The sequence below is a fragment of the Equus przewalskii genome, chromosome 10 (assembly GCF_037783145.1).
Source record: "Equus przewalskii isolate Varuska chromosome 10, EquPr2, whole genome shotgun sequence".
In the NCBI taxonomy this organism is placed as follows: domain Eukaryota; kingdom Metazoa; phylum Chordata; class Mammalia; order Perissodactyla; family Equidae; genus Equus; species Equus przewalskii.
The window spans coordinates 32,445,338-32,472,282 of record NC_091840.1 but is presented as its reverse complement, the minus strand read 5'-3'; the positions used below and the strand labels follow the sequence as shown (position 1 = coordinate 32,472,282).

Below are 26,945 nucleotides of genomic sequence, written 5' to 3'. Positions count from 1 at the left end.
TTGAGACGTGTCCTGTTGTTAAGCGACGCATGACTGTAATCAAAAATCCTTTGACAGCAGACGAGAGGCTGGCGGAGGGTGGACAGGGCTTGGGGCGACTGATGGTGGACGGGGATCAAAGGACGGACAGGTCTCAAAAACGGACGGACTGGAGGGACGGACGGGCCTAGGGGTGCTGGGGAGGGAGGAGGGGCGGAGGAGGCCGGGGTGCAGCCCCCTCCCCTCTTCCCTGATGGGAAGGCAGGAAAACAATTTTCCAAAATATGAAATACGCAGCTGCCGGCTGCTTGGCATCCTTCAGTTGAGCAACTTGGGCTTCAGATCCTCACCCAAACGTGGCCCATTCATAAGCTTCCCCTTCTAACGTGGTCATCATCAGGGGATCACTCTCTGCACCTGCCGGGTGACCTCGTGATGCTCCGACCTCTATGCTATGTCTCGCTTCCTGAGGCTCCTGATGGTCACCACACCTGCTAATCTAAAGTGAGTTCATGCGGGCAGGGACCAGAAGGAGCCTGGCAGGCGAAAGGCTCAGAGATCTGAGTTGTTTATGGTATGTGTAAGGATGTGTTGTTAAAGGTACTTTTATGGTTCCCAGCTACCAGAGTGGTTCAGAAACCTTTTCTGCCATAAAAATCTTTTATGCAAACATAAGTGATGAAAATTCCATTCACATGATAATTTCTTCTAGTTTCTAACTGTCTTTCCTCACATTTGGAAAGCAAACCATCAAAACCACTCAGGAAAAAATAAAATAAAATATTGTTTTATCTTATTAAAAAATCCTTTTGGTCAAGGCCTTTCTCCCATCTCCCATCAGTATTCCGTCTCTCCTTCCTTTCTTTATCTCGCTCTTAGAGATTCTTTGAGCACCAAGTAGTATGTGCTGCCTATTTTTTCCTTTTCTTACTCCCAATTCTTTCTCCTCCCAGTTAATTCACACATTGTGAATTTTGATAAGTTTGCTTCAAATGAAATAGGCGTCAGTTCTGTTTCCTGTGTTGGCAGGGTAATGCAGGGTTAGGACTGGGAGAGGTGACAGATCTCGGAGCTCAGCCAAGACAGTTTGACCCAAAATAAACCCAGACATGGTCAGGGTAGAGCTGGAGAGATAAGCCAACTATCACATAAGTCATGAATAAACTCGGGATGTTAAACAAAGGCCACTCTTGAATTATTATTGTTATTATGTGAGGAGTCTGATGAGGTAAGCTTTGTGGTAAATCCACAGAGAAAATATTATTCCCATAAAATGCCTGCTGTCACTCAAGCAAGCATGCCCGTGGACACACACATACACAGATGAAACATGAAGCAACAAGTGGAAATGGGAGAAGCACTGGATTAAGACTCTGCAAGCCAGGTTCTAGTCCTAACTTGCTACTCACTGACCATGTGATCCTGGAGAAGTCACTCGTCTTTTGCAGAACTCAGCTTCCCTATCTGTAAAGAGAAGTGGGTCCATTAAATAATTGTGGTGGTTGCCTTAGGCTCTGATGTTTAGGATTCTGTTGTGAATCATCAGATCTAGTGGGTCCTAGTACCAGTCTGCTCCTGCCCCATTGTACGATCCTGTGCAAGTTACATACCCCCGGGTTCTCTTTACACACAAAAAGGATCAGAATCCTATGTTATTCACTTTTAGGACCTGTGATGGGGTTTTCTTTAGTTCTGAGGGACAACTGAAATAGAAGAATGAGAGGAATCTTGTTGAGAAAGGGGAAGGACTATTCTGCTGGAAATGTGATAATTCTCTCAATCATTCAAGTTGGAAACCAGGGAGTCATCCTGGGTGCTTTTTCTCTTCTTTTCTCTTCCTCTATCTTCCTCATATCCCATGTCTCAGTTACCAACTCTTATCCATTTGGCCTTCATTAGTCTCTTGGTTCTGTCACTTCCTTGCCTTCCCCACATTCTGATTCTGCCCTGAATCACCTCAGTTTTCCTCTAATGTCACACCCTTCTCACTGGTCTCCCTGCCACCACTTCTCTCCATCCACCTTTTCCCTATGCTAAAGTTTTCACCGCAGAGCTCTCTACTACCCATAAGACAAAGTCTCCAGTTTCAGCCAAGGTTCTTTTCTGCCTACCTTCCTATTTCTCCTACTACATCACACATCGCTCCTCTACCCAAGCTCTTCCCTCTCGTCAAATTAACCTACTTTTTCGCCCCAACATGCCATGCACATTCCTGTTTCTGTGCCTTTCCCTCAGCCATCCCCGATGCGTGGCTTGCTCTCCCTTCTTGTCCAAGTCCAATATCTAGCTCGAGCCCTACCTTCTCCACGAAGCCTTCCCTATCTGCCAAGCCCCAGGGAGCATTGTACATTGGTTTTCTTTTTCTCCCCTTTACTTTTCCTATTTATTCTCTCTTTATGCATCTTTCCTGTTGCCCAAATTAGATCATAAACTCCTCAAGAGCTCTAAATTACATAGAGCAATCAATAATATTTGTTTTGATGATAGAGATGATAAAACTGGTATAAAAATTACCTTGCCTTAACTTAGTCATTTAAGTCCAAGTTCTTGACTGTCAGTTCTAAAGCTGTTTCTGGAAACCATTTTCTAGCCTGATTAAAGTACTGTGGCTATTTAAAGTATAGCTATAAAGTATAATTTCTGGATTATTCTCTTCTTTCTTCTATTTTCCCTGACTTAGAGGCCCACTGCCCATCCTAAGCTGCACAGAATCAGAGAGAGCCAAGAGATCATGGGGAGCATGTGAATCTTGGTCCATTTACACTTGGGAGAAAATAGCAGCTCAAGCCCCTTTTTCAACCTTAAAGTGAAACTTCGACACCTATTTCCCAGATGTCTGGAGGATCTTTCAGAAGCTACAGAGCCCACATGCCCCTAGTCTTGTGAAGTTGCATCCTTCCGTCTCTGTGCCAGATGGAGACTGAAGTCCTCAATAAACATCCCTGAGAAGGCACCCCAATCCTCTGCTGACGAGCCCGTCACTGGTGGGCAGTGCCCACTGGGTGCTAGGGTATGTGCTCTCCCGGACCTACCATAAGTGGCTAGTTATCACTATTTCTTCCTGGGGCTCCAACCAGATGACTTGGAGTATGCAAGGATAGCATCCTCTGGAAGATTGTCGTGGAGGTTGGAATGAGGTGAGGTGCTATGCCAACCCTCTGTAACAAATTCCTCCCACTCTGGTGGGAACCTGGGGAGGGCTGAATGATTATTTACCTCTCAATCTTCTTGAAGCGCTAAGAAGCGGACAGAGGCCAGGGGAGGGGAGTGAAAGAACCTTTACTGTCCTGCTTTCTTCTTCTTCTCTTAAGAAATACAAGCTTTTCAAGATGCTGTAGAATGTCCTTCTACTCTGCAAACAATAGGGCGAGGGCAATGCTTTTTAAACATCTTCTTTGATGTACCTCTAACAAAAGAGGAGAGTGACCAGGTGTCCCTGGAGGAAGCTGAGATTCCATAATTTCTTTGATATCTCACTTTTTTAAAATGAAATTTTTATTTCAGTTTTAGATTTACAGTATTATTGCAAAGATAGTACAGAGCTCCTTATACCCACACCTGGTTTCCATTATTAGTAACACCTTACATCACTATGGTACATTTATCACAATTAATGAACCAATGTTGTTACTTGTATTATCAAAAGTTCGATAACTCACATTTTAACTAAAACAAGTCACACTTTTGTCTTACTCCAGAACTTATCTGTTAGTTTTTATATAAAAATTTTAAATTTACTTAACATCAAGCCAAATTGGGTCCCCAAGGAATGTGAGCCCATTTACTCTATGCTCCGTGTTCTCTGGGCTTCTCCTGCTCCCCGGGGAGGTGTCCAGCCAGCTTGAGCAGCATGAATCTTGGAGAGTGAGCTTGGCGCGGGTCAGCAGATCTCACTGGTTCTAACAACCCTGCTCAGTAGCTGTGTGACCCTAGGACAGTCACTCAGTCTCTGAGCCTCGGCTTCCTCTGCTGGCAGATGGAGACAGTAGCACCAGCCTGTATCCCAGGATGCTGCGAGGGCCACCTGAGATGTGTGTGCAGACATGGAAAGCATGATTCACACGTAAGAGATGATTATCGAGATGGGTTCTTAGTCATGGGAGGGGAGCAGCTACTTCAGCATCAGCTTGCTCTTGAGATACCATATTTGTGCTCTCAGCCGCATCTGAATCTCCAGTTACAATCCTGAGGAGGGTCAGAACCTGAAACTAAGAGAGAAAACTGCTTAAATCCATGTCCTCATTGTCAGGTTGTGTTTCACAGATGAGGGTGGCTGGGGAGAGTGATGGAAAGTTTCTCTTTTCGGCTTCTGCGGCTGGACTTCCTTCTGTCCTAGTAACTTTTGGACACCCTCCTACGGGCTGCTTGCCGTCTGATGAGGAGAAAGAGAGAAGTGATGGGGACCATGAGGACCACCCCATCTCCACAAGGAGGCAGCTCTGTTTTTGCCATTTAGGAGGGATGTGGAGGTGAAAAACACCATCTCCAGCCTGAGGACAGCAGGGGGCCCAGGCAGGATTTCTGCTCTTGAATTCGGCAACACAAGCTAGCTAGCTGCTGCCATCCCTCCGTAGTCCCTGTGGGCCTGGCTACTGCACAGATGGTGATGCCTGTCTCCCGGAATGCAACCTAGCAGGGTTTCCTAGCCTCACATTTTAAAACCAGCCTACAGTGCTGATAGTAACTCATGCTTTCTCTTTTCCCTTCTGGGGGCAGACTTTAGGAGGCCCACCTTGATCTAAGTACCTGGGCCCCCTGAGTCAATGGCCTCACTTTTAGCTTCCCCTGTCCAAACTCTGGAATTTTCCCCTGAATCCTACCCCAGTGCCCAAGGCACTGCTACTCCTGATAATTTAATTCAGTTCAGTCCAATTCAAATAAATATGTATTGAGCAATTGTTTGGATTACCTGAGGATCCACAGGTAAATTGACCCTTGTTCCTCCTCCTAGGAAGTCACTGGTTAGTAGGGTAAAAAGACGTATTAAAAGATAATTGTTCATTTATTGAGCAAGTGCCTACCATGTGTCAGGCACTTAAGCTCTGGGGATAGCTTGGGACTCAAGACAGACATGATTTCTGCCTGCATGGAACTTGGAGTTAACAGTAATTCTTTCTAAAAAAAAATCACATTTTTGATTATATAACTGCAAACTGTAAGACTGCTAGGAAATAAGGATACATATAATCAGAGGGCATATAGCAGCAGCACTAACAGAGTTGACGGTGGAGAGGCTTCCCTGAGCAAGGGGTGTTTGAGGTGAGTATGAAGGGAAAGTGGGCTTAAGCAGGGAGTAGAGTTGGGAAGGAAACTGTGAGGCAGAAGGGACACACTGTGCTTACACTGATAGAGAACACCCTTGTGTGTCGGGAGGACACTGGAATGCCTCCTGACCCAGACTGATGGCAGTGTGGTCAGATCACCCAGATATAGCCTGCCTGTACACCTGCCTATTTTCTTCCCCCAGGCCAGTGCCCACCTGCCAGGACACCTGCCAGGACATCTGTCAGGGCATATGTTACAGGCCTTCCCTGATGCTTCCGTCTTTCCAGGCTACCACCTGCAGCCCACCATGGTCCTCACTGGATTTTACATCCCACCAATTCACCTGGCCCTTCTCCTAACCCCTGCAGTGGAGTGGAATTCCAGTCTCTCCCTCTAGCCGCAAGTTGTAGGACCAGGCCCTTGCCTATCTCCATGAACCCTTCTATCTGTGGCTATGTCACAAGAGAGGATATTGATGATGAGCAGGTAAGAAAAACAAGAATTGCTCAAACCTGTCTGTGATTCTGGCCTCCTGGAACTTATAAAATCTGTAAAATAAAAATCTACAACCTCAGATTAGAGACGTGCAGTTCTTGGCTCACGAGTGCATCTGGAGCAGAGATCAGGGCTCTAACAAGCTCAGTTTGAATCACTCCTGTCTGTGGGATGTTTTCAATATGTCACACAACCCTAGATTTCCTGGTTATTTTTGTCTTTGGAAAAATTCTCCAAGAAACCTAATGCGAAAGTTCTTCTTTTTAACATAATTAAGTTGTTTCACCATGGGTTGATGGAGCTTAAGAAATTGTTAATTGAGCTATTTTGAGAGCACAATGGAGTGTGCTCTGCAAAAGTGTGGAAAATGCTGAATTCCCAGGAAAGAGAGTGAGTGTAAATCTCCGACTCCTAAATAGTAGGGCAGTGTTTTGACCCTGTGATATTTACAATGTAAATATAGTGGAAGAACCACTGTCAGCCTGGCCTTGCCTCATCCTGATTTATATTTGTCAGATTCTTGAGACAAGGTAGGTTAGAATTTGAAATAAATTTAGGAAGCCTCTGGTTCAGCGGTTCCCAAACACTGTGTGTGAATCAGTGAAAAAGCTTGTTAAAAATACAGGTGTCTGGGCCCTTCTCCTGATTACAGAATTTGAATCTCTGGCATTGGAGCTGAAGAACCTTCATTTCTTTTTTTTCCTTCTTTTTGGTGAGGAAGATTAGCCCTGAGCTAACTGCTGCCAATCCTCCTCTTTTTGCTGAGGAAAACTGGCCCTGAGCTAACATCCATGCCCATCTTCCTTTACTGTGGGACACCTACCACAGCATGGCTTGCTGAGCCGTGCCATGTCTGCACCCGGGATCCGAACTGGCAAACCCCTGGCCGCTGAAGCGGAAGTGCGCACTTAACTGCTGCGCCACCGGCCGGCCCAGAACCTTCATTTTTAATAAATCTCCTGCGGGAGTCTGACATGCAGGCAGGTTTGAATATTACTAACCTAGTTGAACTTTCTACCCCTTGCAGGATTCCCCACTACATCCTTTCTACTCAAAGTGTGGTTCAAGGACCTGTAGCATTGGAGTCTTCTGGGAACTATTTAGAAACACAGAATCTCAGACCCCACCCCAGACCTATGAACCCAGAATCTGCATTTTCACAAGGTCTCCAGGTAATATCAATTCGCATTAAAGTTAGAGAAGCCCTGCTCTATCTCATCCTTGACAGGTGGTCACCAAGTGACAGCTTAAAACTGAGTCGGGGAGCTCATTACGTTACACTGCAACCTGCTTCTTTGCTGGGTGGCTCTAAGTGTTGAATAGCTCTTTCTTATAGTGAGTTCACTTATTCACACATATTTTCAAAATATGGGCAAACTCTAAAAAGTTGACCAAGATAGACATAATCATATTATCTCATTTCAGCCATTCTTTTTAAATTGCAGGTCAGAGGCATAGAGAACCTCTCTTAACAGAGATGTATTTTCTTCTTTCTCTGTTTTCATACAGGCCAGTGTGAGGCTAAGCATGTCTCTTTCTCGTAGAACCTTACTAAGGGATATAAGAAGATGCTAACACAATCCAACATCCTGAATTTTCCCCCTCATCCTCCTAATGCAACAGCACGCATCGCACCTGGACCCTCTTCCAGGGCACATCAGTGTAACTCCTTACTATCCAACATCACCTGGGAGCTTGTTAGAAACGCAGAATTTCAGCTCCCACCCTAGGCCTACTGAATCAGAATCTTCGTTTGAACAAGGTTCCTTAGGTGATTTTTCGCACGGTTAAGCTTCAAGAGGCAGATAAACCAAATATTTCACAATCACCTAGAGAGGATTGCTACCTTTCTAACCCAGGGTCAAGCCCTCTCTTTTCAGGTCAGCCAATTCCATCAAGTTTAAAATCTGTTAATTATAGCATTCCTACTTGTGGGCACCAAATTCTGCATTACTTAGCAAGCATTTGCTGGGTCCAAGTCACCAAAAACTCAACTTAAATTGGCTTAACTAATAGGGAAATTTTCAAGTTGGATGCTGGACACAATAATGAGTGGTTATTATACTATTTCTTCCATATTTTTGTTGTGTTTTTTAAATTTTGGTAAAATACACATATGCAATTTACTGTCAACCATTTTTTAAGTGCACGGTTCAGTAGTGTTAAGTATATTCACATTGTTGCACAGCCAATCTCTTTTCCGTATTTTTGATCATCTGAAATATTAAAAAAAAAAAAAAAGAAAACTCTACCAAGAAGTCTAGAGATAGGGCAGACTTGAGGATTGACGTCACTCAATGGTTCTCGATTCCTTTACCCTGCAGTTCTCCTGGCTTTGCCTCCTCCAAGCTTCTATTCCATCCTTCCTTGGAGGCGAGACGGCACACAACCACATTCCGGGGAAGTCCGAGAATCTCACAGAAGAGAAAGAATGGTTTCCCCAGAAATTCTGGCAAGCCTTTTCTCACATTTCACTGTCCTGAATTGGGTCACATGACTGTTCCTTAACTGGCAAAGAGATCTGAAACCTCATCAGATTATTGCCTTAGAAAAGTCACTTTGGTTTCAGTATGGAGAAGAGTTGAAGGGGCCAAGACTGGAGACAGAGAGATCAGGCATCTAGGCAAGAGCTAATGGTAACATGGATCAAGTAGCGACCCGTGGTCCTGGAGATGGAGAGCTGGGGGAAGGTTCCAGAGGGGTTTATGTGACAAATTAACCTGATTGAGATCTTAACTCTATTTTGTTCTGTTGAAAGAATAAAAATTTCCCTCCACCCTCCCTCAAGAGAGCAATTAAAGCTTTGTGTCCTGGAGGGCTGGAGTTTCCTTGACCCCTGGGAAATTGATAAACCTTTGTTTTAAACAAACAAGCAAATGAACAATAAAGGGAGCAAGCAAGCAAGCAACCAACCAACAACATCACCAAGAGCAATAACTACATGACTGACAAACAAACCTAGCTCACAAAGGTTAGGGAGCTCCACTGAGGTACTGGGGCCAGGAGGGAAAGTAGAGAGGAGATGAGCTGGATTCCTGAAGCCTGAGGGGATGGAGGGATTGCTAGTTACCTTGGAGATGCAGGGCCAAGAAGCCAGGAACTTCAGCTCCATGTAGCATTCCCAGATGTGGTAGGACCTCTGATGTAGCAGGTGGATATCTGGGACTGATCCCTAAGGCTGTGGTCTCAGGGACCGAGTTAGCCACGAGGAAGATGGACATGATGAGCTCTGCTGCAAGCTTGGGTCACAACCATCCCAGCAATGACTGTGATGGATTGGAGGCCCCTTTCCAGGACACACAGACTCTACTGTGAGTCCAGGGAGTGGGAAGGGCTGTCAATAATGACTGACACTGGACATCTTGTCAGCTTTGCTGAGTGGGAGCTTGGAAACCAGATTTAATTTAACAGTATATATTATTAAAATTATTCAGATATAATTATAGTACAGTTGAGAATAAACGCATTGTACAGCCATGCCCCGCCACCCTGCTTTGCATTAGCTGTCTCCTCTGCTGGAATGCTCTTTCTCCAGATATCTACCTGGCTTGCCTCCCTCACTATCTTCAGGTATTTGCTTAAATATCAGTTTCACTGGATGTTTTCCTGATTTCCCTTTAAAAAAATTTCCCATTAAAAAATTTCAAACTCTTCTCCTCCCACAATTCTTATCATTCTTGCTTCATTTTTTTTCACAGAACTGACCACCATATTGTACCATGTTTTACTTTTTTATTTGTTTACTGTCTATCTACTCCGACCATAATGTAAATTCCATGAGGTTAGAAACTGTATATCCCCAGGGCTTAACATGTGCCCCATGCATAGAAGACCAGCAATAAATATTTGTTGAATGTATGAATAAAGTGAATTAATTAAGGAATTGTGGAGAAAACTCATAACTACCACATCTTAGGGGTCAGACAGTATTGCTGAGAATCAATCCTTACTCAAAGCAGTTTGCATCATCACCTAATTTCAACCCCAAGAGCTGTAGTCAAATGATTCTTTTGCGACAATAGCCAAAAACTCAACTCAAAATTATTGGTAGATTGAATATAGACTTTCAAAAGGTCATTGCTGATTTGGGGAAAATCAGTGGTTTTTAACGAGATTAAACTTGAAAGAATCCTATGGTTGGCAGAAAGTTCTGCCACTTATTAGAATTTATTGAAAAGATTAATTTCTTTGTATTTTCAGGAGAATATCAAGAAAGGGAGGAGCATAGAAGGTGAATTTTAAAGTCCCTGTAGTATTTCTAAAAATTGAAATGCCTTCTTGGAGGGGGAGGGGCCGCAGAAACCAGGGTCATCAGAGTCCTACTGTTTAGAACATTCCTATTGCTCCAAGTCTTGACACGTCATTAAAGACCTGGGCTAACCTGCTGGGACACATTGTAGGGAAAATAGGGGCTGCCCAAGATAGGGGCAATTAATTATCAGAAGCTGAGTATGTTTCTTGGTAAAAGGCTTTCGAGATCTGAGTAGGACATGCAAACAAACTGCTTCAGATGCTGAGCTTCAGGGTACTGCTGACCTATTTTATTCTCCTACTGACTCAGGTAATGTCAGTGTGGTAATGCCCATGTGGTCACACCTGTTCTACCTGTTGGCACACTGCCTGGAAGGGGCTGGGAAAAGTCAATCGTGCTCACTCTCTTGGTTCCCAGAGTAAGTTGCTCTGGGTTTAGCCACACTCTCAAATCAGTGTTTCCTGGTATCACCTCCCCAAACTGTACTTGTAGCAGATGCTGTTGGTACCCTGCTCAGGTCCCCTTGACAAGCTGCTGAGCAGGTTGATTGTTAACAGCTCATACCTGTACCCATCTCAGGATTGCCCTTGGCTGATGGGAGCTCCCTAGCCCAGAGATGCCTAAGGAGTTCCATTCTGCCTCTTTCAGAGAATGAATCAATTCTCCAATGAGCCCTGACTACTTTGTAACGGAGAATGGTATTTAGAAACCAAGGTCCTGGTACTGGGAGTGCTTATTTCTACTGGGGAGTGACTGCCCCTAAGCTCTCTCAGAGACAGAGCTAGGAACTATATGTATGGATACCAACCCAGGCATACATATCTATATTCATTTCTGACCCACAGCACTGCAGGATTCATTCTCACCTTCACTCCTTTCTTTATTTGTAATTTCTTTCTTAGACAGTGGGAAATAGGGCTCTTATTATCTACAATATATTTACTTACTTGTTCAACCTTAGTATACATACAAAGTAGTTTCAGAATTGCTAACCCACATGCCTCTGAGAAACAAATTTGCCAACTAGCATACAGTATTTGTGGACAGTTCTTTTTATCTTTAGCCTTCAGTTTCCACTCAAGGGGCAGCCTGGGGTTCACAGGTTTGGATCCTGGGCACGGACCTACACATCGTTTATCAAGCCATGCTGTGGCAAGCATCCCACACATAAAATAGAGGAATGTGGGCATGGTTGTTATCTCAGGGCCAATATTCCTCAGCAAAAAGAGGAGGATTGGTGGCAGATGTTAGCTCAGGGCTAATCTTCCTCACACACAATAAAAATCTTTTAATATAAACATTATATATAAAAATTGTATATATAAAGAACCTACATCTATATCTATAGCTAATCTAGTAATTCCAATACCTGGGCTACCTTAGGGACAGTTTTTATTGACTGATTTTTTCCCTGTATATGGGCAACATTTTCCTTTTACTTTGCTTGTCTTGAAATTTGGTTGAAAACTGGAAATTTAAAATATTATAAAGTGGCTACTCCCTCCTTCTTGCCCAGGGCTTATTGTTGTTGCTGTTTGTTGGTGGCAGTGCTGCTGATTATTTGTTTAATGACTTTTCTGAATTAATTCTGTAAAGTCTGTATTCTTTGTCATGTGTGGCCAGTGAAGTCTGCTTGGTTGGTTAGCTTGTTGGTCAGCTAAGGATTGGACAGAGATTTCCTTAAATGGCTTAAACCGCTAAGTCTCTCAGTCTTTGTCTAAGGCTCTACGAATGTATTGGGGTACACTGTCAATGGTTTGCCGCTGCAACATTAAACAATTTTCACTCATTGCTTTCCACATTCCCCTTAGGTGAAAAGACTATTCACAGCCAGTTTTAGCTAGGGAGAGAAGAGAGGGACTAAGACAGTTAAAATGCCATAAAGCTCACTGCTCTTACTGGAATTTGGCTATTTTGCTTGAATAAATGATCTTTCGATTATTGCAAGCCTCTGGTTAATTTCTAGAGTTCTAAAAAAGTTTATTTTGATATTTTTTGCCCCTGTTCACATTATCTTATGGAGGAGTGACTTTTTAAAGCTCCTTCCTCCACAATTTCAGAAGTGGCTTTTAAAAAAAATCATTTTTATGTTGTCTACTTCAGTCATTTCTGCTGTTATGTTTCTTATTTTTCTCTGCTTCTTACTTTGGTTTTAATTTTCTCTCCTTCATTTACTGAAACTGAAATTAAGATCACTGATTTGAGAGCTTTTTTTTCTTATAGAAACATTTCAGGCTATAAATTTCCCTCTAAGCACTGCTTTAACTGCATACCCAACCTTTTGCTATGTTGTGCTTTCATTTCATTCAGCTCAAGACATTTCCTAATTTCTGTTATAACTTCTCTCTTGAAAAATCGATTATTTAGAAGCCTGTTGTTAAATACTTGGGAATTTTCCTGATACATTTCTGTTTTTGATTTCTAGTTTAATTCTACTGTGGCCTGCGAATGTATTTCATATTATTTCGATCCTGTTAAATTTATTTATTTACCACAACTAGAGGGACCCACAACTGAAAAAACATATACAACTACGTACTGGGGGGATTTGGGGGAGAAAAAGCAGAAAAAAAAAGAAAAGAAAAAAAGAAGATTGGTAACAGTTGTTGGCTTAGGTGCCAATCTTTAAAATAAATAAATTTATTTATTTATTTTTGGTGAGGAAGATTGGCCCTGAGCTAACATCTGTTGCCAATCTTCCTCTTTTTTGGTTCAAGAAGGTTGTTGCTGAGCTAACATCTGTGCTAATCTTCGTCTATTTTGTATGTGGGATGCTGCCACAGCATGACTTGAGGAGTGGTGTGTAGGTCTGTGCCCCAGATCCAGATCTGTGAAGACTGGGCTACTAAAGTGGAGTGTGTGACCTTAACCACTATGCCACTGGGCTGGCCCCCCTTTTAAATTTATTAGAACTTGTTTTAGCCCAGAAATGGTCACTATTAGTCAATGTTCCACATGCACTTGAAAAGAGTGTGCATGCTGTTGTGCAGTAGAGTGTTCTACAAAGGTCAGTGAGGTCAAATTCGTCAATGACGTTCAGGTCCTCTACATGCTGATTTTCTGTCCACATGTTTTTATCATTTACTAAGAAAAAGTGTTGTATCTCCAACTGTAACTGTGGATTTGCCTATTTCTTCTTTCATTTCTATCAATTTTTTGCTTCATATATATTGAAGTTTTGTTATTAAGTGCATAAATATTTATATTTCTTATGTCCTCTTGATGAATTGATGCATTTATCATTACAAAATATACCTCTTTATCCCTGGTAATATTCTTTGTTTTGAAGTCTATTTTGTCTGTTATTAACATAGCCACTCCAGCTTTCTTTTTTCGTTTGTTTGTTTTTGGTAACTCTGGCTTTCTTTTGATCAGTGTTTGTATGGTATATCTTTTTCCATCCTTTAACTTTTAAACTATCTTTATATTTAAAGTGGGCTTCTTGTAGACAGCATATAGTTGGATATTGCTTTTTATCTAATTTGATAATCTCTGCTTTATAATTGGAGTGTTTATGCCTCATGGCCCCTTCCTCCATCTTTAAAGTCAGGCAGAGAGAGAAAAAAGCAGGAGTCAATCTTATTATTCCTCAGAAGATTGTTTAATTCAGAAGAATCTCTTCCTGGGACCACAGAGAGTTCAAGGTTATTTTTTAGGCACAAAGCATGGACACTGTGGGACCCAGAGAGTTTTTTGAGAACTGTAGTGATGTTCTTCCTCTTCTGCTTTCCTAAAGTCTTGTGTTGAGGAGAGCCCAAATAAGTTATAAAGTACCAACTGGGAAGGGGAAAGGAAGACGTGGTGGGCTATTCTGATGTGGCTCAGATGGGGCTGGTTTAGGAAAGAAAAAATTTGGGGAGGGGATAGCAATAAGAGTAGATATAAGGAGACAGCATAGTTCAAAGGAGAGTCCATAGGTTTGAGTTCGAACATCTTGAACGTAAGTGCAGGACCTATGCTTCCTAGTCATAAGACTGTGAGAAATTCAATGAATCTTGGTTTATAAATATGTGAAATAGAGGCAATACTATCTACCCTTCATGATGGTTTGTGCAAGTGTTTTCTAAACCAAAAAAAAATTTTCCAAATGATGGTGTTATTTTAGGGAGAACACAGCAAATGTCAACTCTGAACCACCCTGGTTGGGGATGAGGGTGGACAGGCTGCTGGTGATGGGATGAGAGATTTTGCCCTTTATACTACATAATCCAAACTTTCGACTTTTATCAAGATGTTAGTATATAAGTGTAGTGGGGCTCAGGCCATTTTTGAAATCTAGGTATAAACTCCTTCCAGAATCTGATAAAAGTCATGAAATCTTTTCAGAAAATGCCTCCCACAAAATTCTAGGGGAAAAGTTCATAGATTTCTTGAGCCCCACTCATGGACCCCAGTTTTAAGAATCCTGACTTATAGATACGAGTTAAGAAAAAGAAAACATAAAAATCTAGTTTACCCATACAAAAATAAGTCAATTATGATCATTTATATTTCCATACCATGTGTTACAGTACCTATTTTGCTTATAATTATGTTAGATTGACTTTGCCATAAATTTTCTTTGGTTATAAAACAACTGTTGAGGCAGTCTCCACTTTTATCATTTGTTGTTCCTGTGGCACAGTGTTATCTAGTCACAACTTTAAAATGAAATCAGAGAGATTATTTCTTAAGAACTAGTTTTCTGCCTCCATGGTTTCATCTCTTGAAATAATTATGTACCAGGTTGAAAATTGTGTGCTCTTATGGAATAAACTAGTAGGCGAGAGGCTGTGAGGCAGAGTGGAAGGTGTTCAGGCTTCAAAGGATAGACCTAGGCTGGAATCCCAGCTCCTTCACCACTTACTAGAATTCAACTTTAACCAGCCTTTTAAGCCCTGGCCTTCTCTAACTTCACTGATTAAATGGGAATAACAATACCTACTTAAGGGTTTTCTACGAAGATTAGGGACAATGCAGACAAAGCACCCAGGCTGTGTTAGATGCTAAATAAATGGGGCTATTACTATGGTGAGTCCTTCGTGTTACACAACAGCAGCTATGTTGCCCAGGGCTCCCACTGCCATATAATCAAACTGGCAGGAGATTCCTGAATTCAGGGGACAATTGCTTACTCTGCTGAGGGAGTAGTAAATGTCAAAGGCTGATAACTATTGATAGCCCCAAAGTGCCAGGGAGCTAGACTCAAGGTTACAGTGTGTCCTGCCTTTGATAGTCCAATGAAGCATGACTTCAGAATGGTACTTTATTGGCTTTTCAGGAGGCCAGTGCAGTATCCAAAGTGGCTTAAAAATCCAGAACTAACATACACAAGGGAAAAACCAGTTCAGTAGTAAGATCTTGTACTTCCTTGTTAGCTTCCTTGTTTTTTCTTTCTCTGGCTCAGTGAATACCAATACAAAGACTAATAAGTCTTCTGACACTTTTTTTTTCTTCTAAGATTAGTAACAGCTGTAGGAGAGGAAGGCAATTTATACGGAGATGGAAAAGCAAATGTTTGCTAAACCAATGTTTGTTGGGCCAGCTATAGACAATGAGACACAAAAGAGATCTTTTGATAAAATGGCCCTTGCTAGATGCCTTCCTGTCTACCACACCTAGAATTATCTATGTTGAGAGCTCCTTCCTGGACAAGCCCTTCTATCTTAAATTCTTGCAGGTAATTAGGGAAGGTCAAAGTTTCCTTCAGAGTCCTTTGTCCTTAAAAATAATCAAACTGAAGAGATACATTTTGGGGTGGCAAATTCTGATCCCCCACAGTCCCACCTTTGAAACTTTAAGAAGTTTCACAGTCCAGAAGCTGAGTTGGTAGATTGTTCCATCTCATTGAATACATCCCTTAGTCCTGACAATAGGTCAGTCCAGATAAATTCATTTCAGGAGATGGGCTCCCAAAGTTAGGTTTATATGTGTAAGCAAGCAATCAGGTATTTAATAAGACACATTTCTACAGAAACAAACAGAAAAACAAGGTTAATGGCTGAAGAAAATTCTAAACCAGTTTCTGAGCCCTGGGGACAGTCAGTAAAGAAGTTTCTAGATGTCAAGGTCAAAGCATCTTTTGCAGTTTGAAATGTCTCTGATGATGTCATCAGGTGTTCAGGTATCATCTTGAGTGGCTTACACATCAACAGGCGTGCTATTGTGGTGATCTCTACAAATTTTATATCAAAGTTGTCCAGCTGCAGATTGCAGGAATTCAGGAACAAGGGTGGTTTCAGTTCTCAGTGACTCCAAGTGAAAATGATTGAAAACATTAGTTTGCAGATTTGTAGCCAGATATTTCAGGAGAATAGAATAATTCAGGATCTAGTTCAATTTACAGGTAAAAAACAAAAGCCTCAAACACAGTTGGCAGAACTAGCATCTAATATCCACAAATGTATACTATGGTTTCTATTGAAACATATTTTTATTTCTAAAATCACCCTCATTTTTGCCAAAGATAGCCAACTTAAGACTAACTGGTTTGCAAAATAAGTCTAGTTTCAATAAAGTTGGCCCAGTTATTTACATAAGTACAGCAAGAATAGCAATTGATCATATAGGCTCTTTTAAATCTGCTTTGCTGTAACTTTTTATAAGGGATCTCAGATTGAACTTCATAGGTCTCCTGAGGCTGGGAAAACAAAGCCAAAGACTTGTCATCAAACTCCGCCTGCCATACCTACAGATTTGGGTGAATTCCTGTCTTCTCAAGATCCCCAAAATATCCTGAGGTTCTTGGTACCCACCAGGGAAGTGACCTTATTTACTCATCTGGTAAGGTTGCTGGGAACCCTGTAAGCAAGGCACCAGGCCGATATTTCCAAGTAGCTTTATGTCATAAAGTCAATCTTTGTTCCTCAAAAGCTGTCTAGTCATATCTGAATCTATGCATGTTTCTCTCAAATATGACATTCCAGTCAAAGCTTTGGTAATATAACCAATGTTTTTAATTGTATCCTGTTATAAGGAGAACAGATTCTTACTGAACTTATGTAAATAACTATATTGCCATGAAAATAACAATACTCACTCACTAAGAGTTTCCAAATTCTGGAGGGATCAGGTAGGGAGAAAAAGATAAATGTTTCAATTCTGCTTACAAAGTATAATTAACCAAATTTCTATAAGTCATAGTTAGCTTAAGAGAAAAAGATTTCCTCAAATCTCAAAAAACAAAACATTAAAAAATCAGCAATATTTTAAACAAAGAGTCATAAAAATTATAATCATCCTCATCAGTTTATTTAGTCCCGTGTAATCAACTCTTGATTTTGGTCTTCTGCTAGCAGTTTCATGAAGTCGTCAGTTTTTCCATTAGCCTTCTGTAATTTCTTACCCAGTTCAGTTTTATGATCTGAAAGTTTATCAGAAACCTGTATTCTAGAGCAAGTGTCAGAGTCCTTTCCATGAATTTCTCTGAAGATGAAACATATTTGCAAAAGAAGAGTAAAACAAAACTGTCTGTAAATGACAAAAGACTTAAAAATGGCAATCAACAAACAAAACAAAAAATTTGGCTATTTCTGTGACACATAACACTAAGATAATAACTAGAATTATGACTAACAACCAGGATAGATCAGAATTTTAGGAATGTTGTATAAATTTTGTGTGTGTTTGTGTGAGGAAGATTGGCCCTGAGCTAACATCTGTGCCAATTTTCCTCTGTTTTATGTGGGATGCCACCACAGCATGGCTTGATGAGCAGTGCTAGGTCCACACCTGGGATCCAAACCCATAAACCCTAGGCTGCCACAGTGGAGTGTGCAAACTTAACCACTACACCACTGGGCTAGCCCTGTAATATAATTTTTTAAGAACACATATCAATAACATTTACCCACACAATATCATAGATCTCTATGAAACAATGCTTAGTTATCCATTTAACCAAAGTGACAAAGATTATGAAAGCAAACATAGAGAGCCAAACAGTTCTAAAAAGCTTAATAGAGAGACTTCAGCCTTTTTGAACATAGGAAATTATTTTGACAAAACATAGTTTTTCTTTCTTTAATGTAGATTGACTCAAAGGTAAAGAAAAACCTTTTTATAATTTCTTTATTAAGAACAGAACAAAAGTTTAAGAAAATTATCCTTTTAAGAGAGAGAAAACCAATTTCTAATTTTGGACCAGGTTACTTTTGATATTAAAACTCATTTAATTAATTAAATTCATTTTAATCTTAGCCAACTTGACCATGTACAAAGTTCTTTTCTCAGTTTTTGTTTTTATTAACCTTCTATAACCTTTTTAACAGCCCAAAAATCTTTATTTCTTATACCTTCCTTACTGAAAACATACATCTTACTTTCTTTGAATACAAAGATTTTTCCTTATTAATTTTTGTAGCTTTAACCACATATTAGAATTTTTAACCCTTACAGACATTAATTTTTAGTGAAAACTGAGAAGTAAGCAATTATAAACTGTCTTTTACATTAGTATTCTGTGGCTTGGCAAGTTTATAAACACTTTTCATAATTTCTAGAAACATGCTACATCATAGTACAATCTTTTAATAAAACACAAGACATGTTTTCTAATAAAACTAAACACTTTTTAGTTTCTCTGTAATAAGAAGCCAAGAGTAGATTAACCTATATTAATAATTAATGTCTAATATTTTATCTTATTTACAAATGATCTAGATATTCAATGAATTTTCCATCATTTAATTTAGCTGAGCAAAACTTCAAAATTTCAAGTTACTAAAGAGATTTTGGAAGTCATTTTAAATACTCAAGCCATAAAATATAATTATTGCTACAAGTTTATCTATAAACTCTTATCTCACTTACATTTAAATTATTTGCTCTCAATGATTGTGTTTAGATTACCTACAAAAACTTCATGAGACATTAGGCAAAATTAGCTTATCATTTTAAGCTATTATTTTACTGGTAAATTTTTACCAGAGATAACATGAGCTTATTTGGCTAGTAAACCCAGCTCCATGCCTGTATCATATACAATGCTGATAACTTTGAGGACACGTTTATTTAAACCAAACCAACAAACATAAACAAGCTTTTGTTTACTAAAGGTTATTTTATATCACATTAACTTGAAAGACATTTGAGTTAGTTTCTACTACATTTAGAAGTAATTCATGTAAGTGCTCTCTTTAAGCCAATTAAACACAGCTCTTAATTTTGGCCATATCTTCTGGAGGTAAAATATCACACAAATATAACATATATATAGACACACATACACAAAGACTCCACAGCTATTGTTTTAAAACTTTAGGACAGTGTACCACACCTTTAAAAGTCTGCACAAAGCATTTAACAAAGGCCCTCTTTGTGTACAATTTAATCTTAGAACAATTTACCCTGGGGGGGAGAGTCTGTTATCTTTTTTATTAGCATTTGATATTAGGCCCTAGTTTTTGTCTCATACAGTATAGGCTCAGGCAACCCTGTTGACTTCTTTTTAGTGTGTGTAATTTACATTGTCTGAAGGGCAGATTTATATGCTGTCTTACAATCAGGCAGGGGAAATGTTTCCCAGTGAGACAAGAAGTCTATCCCCCGAATACAATCTATAATACAATCAGGCAAAAAGAGATGCAATCACTTCACATAAAGCCTGTAAATATATCAATTTTTCTACAAAATTTCATCTAAATTCTATCACCTGTTACACCTCTAATCATAGTTCCATTAGGACTTTATCAATAGGTCTCAGTCTTATAACATTGGATAGGGGAAGTATTCCCAGCCAGACATAATGTCCATTTTCAAAATACACTCAGACAAAGTTGCTATAACCTCTTCATATAAAATTAGCTCAAACATTCCAACTTTTATACTCTCATCAACACTTATACTTTTACATTTTCTCAATTTAACTGTAACCTGAGTCAGGGTCTTAAGGCTAGTCATTTTTTTTGTTTTTCCTTTTTAATTTGGTCTTTTCATAGGTATCCCAATCAAACAATTATGACAGGAGCTCTTAAAAAATTTTTTCCAATTTAGAAGATTTTCCAATTTAAATGATCCATCATCTGGCCACCTTGAGGAGTAGGATCTTAACAGCAACTCAAACTGCTACCGAACCTCTTAATCTCAAATTCGTGTGTCCATGTGCAGTAAGCCAGTCACTGAGACATCCGCTTGGAGATGGAGAAAGGTTTATTTGAATTGACCAAAAGAGAAGTCGGAAGGATGGGTTCTCTCAAATCCACCTTAACAAGAGAAGGAAGCAGGGGTTTTATAGAGCTAAGGGGTTTGGCAGGAAGAGTTTCGGAGAAACAAAGGGGTAATCCATGTTTCTTTCACTCCCCATAAAGCCCCTGGGCCATCTGACTTCTGGGCATCAACAGCAGCTGGGGACTGCTTATCTAGCGATCCTTGAAGGCATGCTTTTCCTTCTGTAAAACAAGCTCATAAATTCTTGTGACCCTTGAGTCACCCCTCAGGTTAAACAAGAAAACAGCAAGTTGACAAGATTAATTTCTTTTCATCTATGTCTGTGTTGAGAACATCTGGAAAGGTAATCTTACTGAACATTTATAGTAACCCTCCAGTATCCAGCTTCAAAACTTTATGGCTTAACCATGGACACAAGAGGCATCCCCAAAAGAGAGTGCAAGACAAGAAGCCCTCACAAGATCCAGAAAGTTCACTCCCCAAAATAGTCTAAGAAAGCAAAGGCCTTCATTGCACAGGCAGTAAGACCAGCATTAACAAACAACAAATGTTGAGATGACAAAGGACCCTTATGAAAGCAACTAGGACCTCTTATGACAAACTCCCCTGAGAGCTGATACAGCCTGACAGAGAGAGTGTGTCTCAGACCTGAGTCTACTCAATTGGCCACCAAGATGCACACAGATATGGGCATCTTCTGGATGGTGGAGACTGAAAACATCACAAAGCCAAGCTATCAAGACACAGACACAAAGACAGAGACAAGGAACAATAGTGACCATCTCTGAGAGGACGAGGATCAATAAACCAACAAGTACTCACAGCAAATATCCCAGAGTTGCTGAGGTCAGGAAGCTAGCTTCACCAATATTTTCTCCTGCTAATCTAAATTTAGAAAAGGAAAAAAATTCACCACTCCCGCTTCCATTGGACCATGCAGGGAGAGATCCTGGAGACTGACTGGTAAGAACTCTTACCTCCTGCTGGCTCTTGTCAGGGGTCCAGGATCTCTCAGATGCAGTAGTAGCCTCCAGTCGGTTAAGTTTTGTCCCATCCTGCTCACCAAACTGTAGGAGAGGAAGGCAATTTACATGGAGATGGAAAAGCAAATGTTTGATAAACAAATGTTTGTTGGGCCATCTATAGACAAGGAGACAAAAGAGATCTTTTAATAAAATGGCCCTTGCTAGATGCCTTGCTGTCTACCACACCTAGAATTATCTCTGGTGAGAACTCCTTCCTAGGACAGGCTCTTTTATCTTAAATTCTTTTAGGCAATTAGGGGGACGGTCAAAGTTTCCTTTAGCATCTTGTCCTTAAAAATAATCAAGCCGGGCCAGCCCCATGGCTGAGTGGTTAAGTTCGCATGCTGGGCTTCAGAGGCCCAGGGTTTCACCCACTCGGTTCCCGGGTGCAGACATGGCACCGCTCATCAGGCCATGCTGAGGTGGCGTCCCACATAGCACAATTAGAAGGACCTACAACTAGAATATACAACTACGTACTGGGGGGCTTTGGGGAGAAGAAGAAGAAGAAAACAAGATTGGCAACAGTTGTTAGCACAGGTGCCAATCTTTAAAGATAATAATAAGCCAAAGAGACACATTTTGGGGTGGCAAATTCTAATCCCCCACAGTGCCATCACCTTCCATGACTCTTTTGGGAAAAATGAGTGTCTTCTGTGAGTCACACCCACCAATTTTCGGGCCAAAGTTTCTGAGCATTCAGTGGAAGGCTGTGTGGTGTGATGGAAAAAGTAGTGGTTGAGAACTCAGAACACGGGGTTTGGTCCCCATCACCATTTCCGAATCTATATGAAACGGGCCGATGGCTGTGTCTTAGTTTCCTCATTTGTAAAGTGCATCAAGCCCGGCGTTGGGAGCGAGCGAGCTTCTTTGGCACACGTATTAGACAGTGATTCACGTGACCTCGGCCTGAGCTGGGCCCCTACCCGGCGCGAGGCCACCGCCTCCGCCACCTCCCAACCCAGCGTCTCCGTTGCTAGGGGAACGGGGCGGCGCGCTTTCCGGCTCAGTCCCGGCGTGACGCAGCTGTCATGGCGGAGGCCGTCTGGAGCACTGACACCGGAGAGGCCGTGTATCGTTCCCGGGACCCCGTGCGCAATCTGCGCCTCCGGTAGTCGCATCGCCCCAGAGCCCCGTCCTTTCATGCCCTCAGATAGTTCGAGTCCGAACTTCACTTCTTGTTGCCCACTTCCGCCTACAATCCAGACCACTGCTTCCCCGCTCCCCTCTCGTCGCCCTCACTACCCGGAAACTTCTGCAGTCACAGCTGCCGCATCCACGCAAGCCCTTACAGGGCCCTGCCCCTCCCAAATTCCTCGGAGCCCTGGGTCCCTAATACACTCTCATCCTCACCCTTCTCCTTGGGATCCCGCTCCCCACTCACCTCCTCTCTGTTGCCTGCCTCCCGGCCACCTTGATAGCCCCACCCTCTTCTCTGTTTTGTTTCCATCTTTGCTCTGTGTTCATCTCCTGGTTGTGTGCCTTGTGACGAGTATTTTGGGCTTCTCTTTTCCTGACAGGGTCCACCTGCAAAGAATCACGTCAAGCAACTTCCTCCATTACCAGCCTGCTGCCCAGCTTGGGAAGGATCTCATAGACTTGGCCACGTTTAGGCCTCCCCCAACTGCCAGTGGGTGTCTGGTGGTGATGCGGCCCCTTGGGGGTCTGGGGAAGGGCCTGGGGCGGTAGTTAACTCTTAAGACAGGGTAGACCCAGGTCTGTCATCTGAGAAAAGGCATAGAGAGGTTGAGTTCTTTGCCCAAGGTCACACGGCTGGTAAATGTTGAAGCCAGGATTTGATCCCAGGTAATTTTAACTACTCCGTTATGTTGTGCATGAAAATTGAATAAGACTTGATTCCTGCCTTCAAGGTACTGATCCGAATTGTGGGCAAATATAATAAAGTAACAAAAGCCATACTTTAGATGTTATAAATGTGCCTGTCAACCTAAATATCATTTGTGGCATTTTTTTTCTAAGAGAAAATATGCTCCAAACACTTTGTAAAACAATTTTAAAATTGGGGTCTGCTTGAAAAATGTGCATATTAACATCAACGACCCTCTTGCGGTTTTCCTTATTTAGGAAGCTGGAAGAGTGAGGAGGAGAAAACAGTGTGTTTGTGTTAAGTCACTGTTCTCTCTGCTTTTGTTGTTTCTGTTCAGATATGTTTCTGGACAAGAGTGTGGCTGGTGGCTGTGAAGCATGTATCTCTGAAAAAGGCATACTCAGCCAGGAGTATTAGATTTGGTTCTTTAAATAATCATTTATTTGCCTTTCCTCTTCTCTTCTGTTACCTGGTCTCCTAAGGTTACAGTGCTTGTGATTCTAGATATATGGCTTCACAATAGTAAAGGTGAAAATGCCAGGGTTCCTGTCTAGCAAATGTAGACAACTGGGTTTGAGGAAGAGCTAGTCAGCCTATATCTAAATTTCAGCTCTTGGCACTGAATTAAATTAATAATTCCTGGAAGACATGACTTCCTTTTATTCAAATTAGAGTCGTGATTAAGACTTCTTGGGTCCTAATCCTAGCTTCTAGACATGTCCACAGCCTCTCTAAGCTTTGTCTAGAGTGAGTGCTTAATAAAACACTGAACTCCAACTTGTTTGGTGGCAAATATTAGAGCAGGGACTTTGGTTAGAATGAATCACAGAGCGAGAAGTGGTGCTGGTTTGGCTTAAACATTCAACTCATTCTGTTCTCTTGGGAGGTGGACACCGACCAGATGAAGATGAAGAGGAGGAGGTCGTGATTGGGTGGCAGGAGAAGCTCTTTAGCCAGGTGAGCCGCTGTCACTTTGTTCAGTCTCCCTCCACCTGGCTGGTAGCAAGGAAGGAGTCTTGATAACTTATTGCCAAACTGATTTCCAGAAAGGTCGTAGCAGTTTACACTTTACCCTGTTGTGTTTACAGGGGCAATGTAACATAGGGACTGCCACTACCCAGTTTATCATCCTTGGTAAGGCACTGTTCACCTCTGGGCCACATGCCATCTGTAACAGCAGACTTGGATGAGACCATCACTCTGGTTCCTTTTAGCTCCAACATTCTTTGGATCCCCTACCCTCCATTAGTTTAGGTGAATTGAGAGTTGGCTAAGAAAACATGTCAGATTGCATCAGCTCTATAGGACTGATTTGACTAAGCACTTATAGGAACAAAAGTTGGACGTATTCTCAGTAGATCTCTGTTTTCTTGTGACCTCAGTTTGAAGTAGATCTGTACCAAAATGAAGCAGCCTGTCAGAGCCCTTTGGATCATCAGTACCGTCAAGAAATCCTGAAGCTGGAGAATTCGGGTGGCAGGAAGAACCGACGGATCTTTACCTACACTGACTCTGATAGATACACCAATTTGGAGGAGGTATTGTTCCTAATGAGGTCCCATAGCTTCCATCTCCTTTCCCTCCCCTAGCTTTCTGGCCTCACTAGGTTCTGTGTGTTAAGTCAGAAGCCTGTTAAGGAGAAACAGCCTGTCTAGGAACCGCCTTGTGCTGCTGGCAGCCAAGCTAAGTAGGGTGGGCACGGTCTGCAGGTGGTGTGGCTGCTGCTCCCTTCTCTGCCTGCTGGAGGGCCTGGGGGAGCCAGCAATGTCTCTGATGATAGGCTTACAGACTGCAAATCAGAAAAAGGAGCCACCAGGCTTGACTTCCTCCATGCATCACGTGATAAGACAAGTGGGTGGAGTCTTGAACCAGCCAGATAAAATTCATCAGGAGATTCAGCCAAAACTCTTGGTATCTGGGTTTGTAAAGGAATTCAGCACAGCCATGGAGAATGACTTAAGTTCTCGATTTGTTTGTGCCAACATACCCTTGTGGACTTGTTTTACAGTTTCTTCAGTCACTGTATAATATCTTCTGTCTTCTCACTGAGATTTTAAACTCCTTGAGAGTAGAGCCTGTATTTTCTGATTTTTGTTTATGATCTTGTAGATCTCTGCAAGGTGCAGGTGTTAAATGAATGTTTTTGAAAGATTGATGCTTGTATTAGGAAAGCTGTGGGTTGGTAGTGTATAAAATTTGGGTTGTCTTTTGGAAAAGTAAAGCAAATTACAGTTAGTGCTCAGTTAGCCATGTGAGGATTTTCCGCAGAATACTTACGTCCCATCTGGCATCTTCTGACTACCTGGTTAACGTCAACATCTACCAGGCAAACTCACCCAACTTTTCGTTGGTATGTGCTCAGAGATTGAAGAGTCATTTTAATATTAGCACAAATAAACTCATTTCTGAAGGGTAGTATGCAGCTAAAATCTTAGGGCAAATCAAGGTGTGGGAGGAATCTTCTTTGGGTCGTTTGTGCCACTGCTCCCCTCTGTTAGCATGTATAATTGTGAGGTGTCTGTACCTGTTAGGTCAGGTCCTGGATGAGGTTTCAGAAGGAAAACTTGCCTTCAGGTATTTGGTCCCATGTGGCCCTGACTAGATGGGTTACACGGGGCTGCTCTCTTTTCCCAGCACTGTCAGAAAATGACCACTGCAGCCAGCGAGGTGCCATCATTCTTGGTCGAGCGAATGGCAAATGTCAGGCGGCGACGGCAGGACAGGCGAGGGATGTGAGTGCAAGGGTGTATGGGGACTGTGGGGGGCCTTCATGGTCCTTTACGCCAGTGTTCTCCATATGTCCACCAACTGGAGCTTCCCATTCTGCAGTAGGCCCCCACCTGGGTATGCTCCTCTGTGTTCCTCCTTCAGGCTCTTTGGGGGTGCCAGAGAAGTGACCTTTCCTGTGGTGTCTCTCAGGGAGGGCGGCATCCTCAAGTCACGAATCGTTACCTGGGAACCCTCAGAAGAGTTCATCAGGAACAGTCATGTCATCAACACCCCTCTTCAGACAATGTACATCATGGCAGACCTGGGACCCTATGGAAAGTGAGTGAAGATTCTCGCTGCCCAGCTCACATCCTCATCCTCACCTCTTCTCACTAACCATCCCCTACCTGTTACAGGCATCCGGGGTGTATAGGGGGAGGGACTTTTTCTTCTTTTTCTTCTTAGTTGTACTCCGGAGAAAATATTTTACCATGATAATGCTCCCTAGAGCCTCTGTCCTCTCCCTGATGTGGGCTGACTACTTCTTCCTCTTTCTCTGGAGGTGGGACCAGCGATCCTGAACCTTGGTGTTGATTTCCTGTTTTCTAGGCTTGGCTATAAGAAGTATGAACATGTCCTCTGTACTCTGAAGGTGGACAGCAATGGTGTGATCACAGTAAAACCTGACTTCACCGGCCTCAAAGGACCCTACAGGTGTGGAGAGGAAGAAAAGGGTAGTGGAGGCTGGCATTCCTTCCCTTGGCTTCTCTTCTTGGCCCTAGTGGAAAAGCTTCTCAGACAGCCCTTCCTCTGTTCTAACTTAAATTCCCAGGCAATGGTTCATATTCTATTCTGGGTCATAGACCCTTAGGATTCTAGGCATCTTTTTCTCAGAAAACATGCAACTACACCAATTTGAAAGTGATAACTCCAGCTGTGTAGCGATGTGAAAATAGTTCTCTGTGCTGCTGAACATAAGAACTAACCAGAAGAAGGAGAGATGAACTCAGCCAGGTCTTTTCCTCCAGGCTGATTGTTCCTCATCTCTCTGTATTAGAGTAACAGCTGTAAATTAGAAATTATCCAGACCCACCTGTCCATTTTTCAGGTGAGAGAATGGGGTGCCAGGGATGTTGTGTTTAGGGTTTCACCATGACTTTAAGGCAGAATTGCGCCCAGAACCTTTACCCTCTGAGTGTAGTCTGGTGCCGTTTCTGCTTTGCTGTTTTGTGTCCCTCGCCTTGTT

General features: G+C 42.0%; 1 protein-coding gene and 1 long non-coding RNA gene across 7 annotated transcripts in view; one reads left to right on the top strand and one right to left on the bottom strand.

Moving 5' to 3' along the window:
* Window positions 1-3,456: 3,456 nt before the first annotated feature.
* LOC103546339 (uncharacterized) lies at window positions 3,457-22,793 on the bottom strand. 2 transcript variants are annotated; one of them, XR_011523130.1, is made up of 4 exons: window positions 22,547-22,793; window positions 21,115-21,204; window positions 20,960-21,022; window positions 3,457-4,187 (listed from the first exon to the last, which is right to left on the bottom strand). It is a non-coding gene; the product is annotated as an uncharacterized lncRNA (long non-coding RNA). The 2 variants fall into 2 exon arrangements; XR_011523129.1 differs by lacking the exon at window positions 3,457-4,187 and adding an exon at window positions 14,463-17,395 and having other exon boundaries at window positions 22,547-22,688.
* Window positions 22,130-26,945, top strand: part of MKS1 (MKS transition zone complex subunit 1) — an 11,711-nt gene continuing 6,895 nt past the window's right edge. For 4 of the 5 annotated variants that reach the window (XR_011523127.1, XR_011523128.1, XM_008512847.2 and 1 more), the window contains exons 1-7: window positions 22,130-22,273; window positions 22,683-22,792; window positions 23,877-23,947; window positions 24,373-24,528; window positions 25,625-25,722; window positions 25,910-26,038; window positions 26,309-26,413. Coding sequence is in view for 3 of the 5 variants with exons in the window: in XM_008512847.2 (XP_008511069.1) it covers window positions 22,194-22,273; window positions 22,683-22,792; window positions 23,877-23,947; window positions 24,373-24,528; window positions 25,625-25,722; window positions 25,910-26,038; window positions 26,309-26,413 (749 nt within the window). In the remaining 2 variants the exon portion in view is untranslated. Of the gene's footprint in view, window positions 22,274-22,682; window positions 22,794-23,874; window positions 23,948-24,372; window positions 24,529-25,624; window positions 25,723-25,909; window positions 26,039-26,308; window positions 26,414-26,945 lie in introns of all 5 variants that reach the window. The other variant, XM_070560820.1, reaches the window with a different exon arrangement.